This window comes from Elaeis guineensis, chromosome 6 (genome assembly GCF_000442705.2).
Source record: "Elaeis guineensis isolate ETL-2024a chromosome 6, EG11, whole genome shotgun sequence".
Classification (NCBI taxonomy): Eukaryota; Viridiplantae; Streptophyta; class Magnoliopsida; order Arecales; family Arecaceae; genus Elaeis; species Elaeis guineensis.
Window position 1 is genome coordinate 113,900,845 of NC_025998.2, and position 6,213 is coordinate 113,907,057.

General features: G+C 41.6%; 1 protein-coding gene across 1 annotated transcript in view; it reads left to right on the forward strand.

Annotated features, from left to right (window-relative positions):
• The first annotated feature begins 5,290 nt into the window (after positions 1-5,290).
• Positions 5,291-6,213, forward strand: part of LOC105046783 (glutathione S-transferase U19) — a 2,167-nt gene continuing 1,244 nt past the window's right edge. The window contains exon 1 of the mRNA XM_010925504.3: positions 5,291-5,680. Coding sequence (XP_010923806.1) covers positions 5,360-5,680 — 321 coding nt within the window. The 5' untranslated portion in view covers positions 5,291-5,359. The remainder of the gene's footprint in view (positions 5,681-6,213) is intronic.

Sequence of the window (6,213 nt, forward strand, 5' to 3'; positions counted from 1 at the left end):
TGAAATGAACCTCTAGGTGTAGTTAACGTATGATTCAGTCCCTCTATCGTGAGTCCTGACTAAATGACAGGTCATGGATAAATCGTCAAACCTCAACATCGGTCATATGAAAAATTCAATCAGTTTAAGTCCATATGTGATTCTATAAAAAAAAATTTTCATCAATCAAACTGCTATGGCCATAGACTTAAGAACTCAACCTCTTAAATCTCATAGGACTACTTCCTTCTGCTAAGGTCGATAGATCCCATCTTGATGCACATCTCACTCCTACAGTGGATCAATTATCACCAACATCCACTACAAGAGCTCCTTGAGACCCATGTTGATGTGTCAGTCAAACTCTAGTAGCCTCACTGCGAGCAGTAGTGTCATCTCAGGTCAAAAGACCAGTCATACAACTGCAGCATTGAAAAAGTCACTAACGAGTGAGCAGAACTCTCACTCCAATATCTCTACACTGTAGACTCGAGACCTATCTATCCGAAGAAAGTGATCCATGCACTGATCTATCCGGATCAATCACCATCCCCATGATGATCCTATGATCAGAGCAATTTAGAAATCAACCATCAATGATATATGCCTAAAATTCTCAACTTTTTGAGAATATGTATCATCATCTTATTAATCCCTTGGATGATTCATGGACACATAGACATGAATGATAATATAACTGTCCAATAAGTATAAAATTATATCCTAGAGATATGAAATGTATCAGTCAAGATTGACTTCTAGGGCATACATCCAATACCATAATAATAGAAACAATGGTTGGCTAAGATCCAACCTTAGTATTAGGAATAAAGGTCCCAATATTAAGAATAATGGATGGCCAATGCAAAGACGATGGTTAAATTCTAACTATAAAAGGTTAATAAGGCTAACCTTAATACTTAGATTCTTTATCATTCGACTTTGACATCTGGTTGACTATAATTTTTTGTCGAGAACTCAATGTCTGAGGCAAACTTAGTATCAATGTCGAGATCGATTTCAGCAGTGGGCTCGATCTCGACGATAGGCTTAGGCTTAAGCTCTATCCCCGATTACTCTAGAATAGCATCAGAACCTTTCTGAGCTTCATCAATAATCCCGTGCTTGCTCAATCAACACCTAAGAATAGCAGGGCAACTTGGACCTTGCAGTCATTATAGTCGATCTAGTATGCCTTCGTTGCACCTTCCATGACTACCTCTTCGAAATCTTGAGATTCTTTGTAATTGGAGATTGTCAGAGCAATGGCATCTTTGGCGGCGGCCTCACCGACTGTAACCTTCTCTTCAACAATTCAAATGGCTTCCTTGATGGCAGTATTTTTCTCCTCCAATGCTGCATAAGGGTTGGCTCACAAAGGTTGAGCTTCTTCTTGAGCTCCATGATGACCTTCTTCTCCTTTGCTAGCTGGGCCTCAAGCTTGGCTACCTTCTCTTGGATAGCCGTAAATTTGGTGTTGAGTTGGGCCCTCTCTTCAATTCTCTTCACCTCTTGCTCCTCAACTGCCCTGAGGAGCTCCTTGGCAACTTTGGCTGAAGCCTCGGCAGCTTGGGCCCTCTCTTCTACAGAGTGGCTGAGCTAGCTGAAGTCGATCAATCTCTTCTGCATGATAGTTATATCATACATTAGCTGCAAAAAAAAAAAGAAAAAGTGACTAAGTCAAAAGATCGAGGGCATCAACAAGAATAAGAAAGGAAAGAGTGGAGTATGCTTACCTTGAGAAGCGCTTGAAGAGCAGACTTTCTGATCCCTGAGCTAAAGAGTTGTCAGAACGGGAAGAAGAAACTACCATAGTAGATGACCAAGGAAAATCCCTAGGCATCTCCTAGGGATGAGAAGGCTGAGAACCCTGATCCCTTAGGTGGCTCCCACCTCCAAATTCATCCTCGAAACTTGACATTGGAAAGAAGGGGGAAAGGATAGAAAAATAAGAAGAAAAGTGGGACAATAGAAGGAAAAAGGGAGACTATAGAAGAAAAGCACAGGAACAAAAAGAAGAAGGGGAAGGAGAAAGTAACCTCTAAGAATGGCAAGGACAATCAAAAAAAAGCCAGAACAACAATGAATGATCAGAGTGATGGCGGGACCATAAAAGAAGAGAAAATGAAAAACTCTCTCTTGACTGTAACAAACAAATCTTTATGGAAAAGAAAGAAAGCGGCAAGGGAAGCAAAAGATGGCTATATATACTTCCTCAGACATCCATGATCGAAATCCTAGCCCTCCTCTTTCACCATAGATGCTGACACATTGTGCACATGATCTATAGTATTGCATCTTCCGACTTTTCATCACACCTAAACTATGATGATCCCATATAGGGCAGGAGCCGTAGGAGTGCTCCACCACCAACTACTCTTGGAACGTTGAGGTCACGGCTGATTCGAGGATGATCATGCAGGTCATGAAAACTGCCAAAACAAAGGTGAGATGATGCTTTGTTCCACTCCATCATTTAAAGTTGTATGACTCATGAAATGATGGAACACCCAAATGCCCATTTCCATGATGACACTAGATGCTAGGTGGCTAAAAGGATGACTCTCTAAGGAAAGTCGGGGACCAGAGATGATATGATGACAAGACCACCCTTTCCATCCAAGATATGATGCAATCGAGGGTGGGGGGCAACCAGCTATCAAGGAAATATTCCAAACTTTCAATCTCGGACTTATACTAAGAAAACCCACCTAGGTCGGTCACCTCAATAAAATATTGGGGAAGTCTTGGAGACCTAATGACTGGCACTACTCACCCTCAATCTAATCAGATAGAGATCGAAAATGATGATAATAACTTGCGATGATGACATCACATGACTACCTCGAATGATACCTCATCAGCTTATTCCCGAATATACATGTAATTGGTTGAAAAACAATGCCGCCAACTCGATGAAGGTGAAATCCATCGTTAGGAATTGGTTGAGAACCAACATCAAGTACTATGGCTTTAGATGCAAAAGCTCTAGACCTAGATCGGGACTGAAAATTCTTGTTTTACTAAAAGTTCAACTCATCAAACCGATGACCATGCAGAATAGACAAAAGATCAGTCCCTAAGCTCAAGGGATAGTCGACATAAGAAACATTGACGAAAACTATCTTGCTCAAAAAGGTTCATGTTCATTTTATTCAAAAAAAAAGTTCATTACAAATCAAGTTCATTTAAACAAAACATATTACAATGAGAAGAAAAGCACAAAATATAAGCTTGGTCGATGTTTTCTGCCACAAAGTTGGACCTCGTTCGGTAGAATCCTTGATGATGTCTGAAATCTCCTAGATGACTACTGGTCCCTACTAAAGGACATTGGGGATGGCATAATCGGTTCTCCTTAAGAAACCCATCCATCTCTTGAATATTCCTTCCAAAAGGGCGAGAAAGCTCCACTTGGGGGAGACAAAAGACTACCCTCTAGAAGGATCCGAGACCTTTTTGTCCTCTAGAAGGATCCGAGACCTTTCTATAGAGCACAACGTTGAAAAAGCCCCTAAGCGATCGCTCACTCCTCATCTGAACCAATGTCTCGCATGGGCTGCTACATCCCCGACCAAGCTAACACCAAAATGATGGAACTTCAATGATAGAGAGTCCACCGCTGATTGAAACATCAACGGTACCTTTGAACCAACATCATCACTGTTCTATAACCAAAGCAGTGAGATTTTTCAATACCTCTCAAACTGGAGTGCTTATAGCTGTACCATAATAGGAGACCTTGCAGTCAACCGAGAAGTAGAAGAAAATCCTTCCAACGAAAGATGAACACCAGTGACTCTCAGACATCTAGTGGAGCGACACCACAATAACATTATGAGGAGATAGACAGGGTAAGCTAAACCTTAGGCAGCAAGCCCCCTCCATTTATAGAATGAGTGGACAAGGTTATATTTAGCCATCACCCTAATCATGCACCAAGTGTCACCATGAGAGAGGTCCAGAGATCACAGCTTCCAGAGAAAGTTCTCTAGTCGTCTCCTTTAGTAGAATATCATTTTCAGAAAGTATCAGTATTAAGGGTCACATGCCTCAAGGCTGCTAGATTGTATGACTCCCCCTCGCACGACCCATGAAACAAACAACCTTCGACGACTTATGCGATGCAATACTAAGCTTACCAGCACCTAATATGTGGCAAATTCAAACAAACTTGAAATTTCCAAGATTCCACCTACCATATATTGTAGAATAAAGCATTTTGAGGACAAAGCTCGGATTGGTAACCAACGGCTAACTACTCCCTCCATTTGAAGCAGTAAAGATGCATCGGGCTCGAGAGTCGGGAGCAATTGTTACAGAGATTGTCTGTCATCAAAACCAACTTTTTCTCCCTAGGTTGCAGCTAGACACCCATTAATGGGTCCAATAAGACTATACCGCCTCCCGAGACAAGATGGTGCTACAACATCGGTCTTCATCCAATCTCCACACCAATACACCCAGAGTGGGACCTTGGTTCCATCCTAATCCAACTTATCAGCCTAGTCAGACATGCAGATAATTTCTGAAATTCTTCAGCAACATCTAGAACGTGGGCACGATCTATAACCGATATCTATGACTAAGAAATCCGATTTGCAAGCATGACTAACAATTCTGATTATTGGGTAGTGGACGAATCCCAATATCCTATCAGATCATAACCTTTTAGGTCTTAACAGTCTACTAGATTTCGGCAAACAATCTATGACTCCATCTCCATATAACGAGATAATAAAAAAATCCTCAGATAAGATAAAATTTAGAGCTAAAATTCTATTTCTACTCATCTCTCTTCCTGCTTCGACTGTTCCTTAAGCTTCGACTGACTTAAACATCGAAGATCGAACATATTCAATGAAAGAGCTTTCTTTACTAGTTCATTGGCCATGAAGGATAGCCCATATCCACCGACACGATCGATCGATCAACTTTCCGATGCAATGCTACTGGGGTTTAGCAGCAACACCGCCATTACTCAAAAAATTGTAAAGGATGAAAGTCTCCTTTTTGACCCCTTTTTGTTCCACCTCTCTCTTACGCTGTTTGACTATGGTTCCAATAACATGGTTAATCCATGGACCCCAATTAGCCTCCTAGCTGAGCAACGTTGTCTCGACGATAGCCTCTCGTCGCCCACGTGCTTTTGCGTTTTTTGTCGCTTTTCCCTGCATAAACAACCCACGTGCTTATTGACTTTGAAAACTCAACAAACGAACCCAAGTATTTTTTTTAATGAAAAATAATTTGCAACTGCCACCGGAGTCGCGCGTCTGCAATATATAACACACCCATCCTTGTGGTCTCCTCGTGCACTCTCGGGGATCTAATTCCGAAGAGCTTTATATATTACCGGTGGGCAAAAGGAAAACACAATATGGCACCGGAGAAGGCAGTGGTGCTGCTCGACGAGAGGGTGAGCCCCTTCGGGCAGCGTGTGAGGATCGCGCTGGCGGAGAAAGGGGTGGAGCACGAGTACCGGGAGGAGGATTTGACCAACAAGAGCCCGCTGTTGCTCAAATCCAATCCTGTTTATAAGAAGATTCCTGTCCTCATCCATAACGGCAAGCCCATCTGTGAATCTCTCATCATCGTCCAGCACATTGACGAGGTGTGGGTCCATGGCTCCCCGCTGCTCCCCGCCGACCCCTACGAACGGGCCAACGCTCGCTTCTGGGCGGACTTCGTCGACAAGAAGGTATCCTTCTGCTCTGCTGGGGTCCATAAAAGATTTTTCTTTTTATCATTACTCTATTATCACTGCTATATCGGTGAATATTTTTATCCTCGTTACCATTTTTGGTGGTGGCGGTGGTGCTTGGCCTGGGGAAGAAAGATGTACAGCTATGGAATTAATGATTATTTATTTACTAAACATGTTCAGAAAAATGAGCGTAGATCTATATATTGTTATCCATGAGTTTCATGCAGTGGATCCTGTATTCTTTATTATTTATTCTATTTGGTACTTGAAAAATCTTAAGTGGACTTATTCATATATATATATTCTTATTAAAGCAGACCCTCGTATTGAGTTGAAGCATCAATCTGTTGTTGTTTTTAAAATATGGGACCTGATTAATGAGCAATAATGTCAATTGGTGGTTTCTTACTTGAATGACTAAAAAATTAAGTGGCAAAGTGGTCATGCATCAAATAAAAGTAGTTAATTTTTTTTCAGCTGCAGCTTACGGTTGTAAGGTTCTAATATATGTATGTTTAATCCATAAG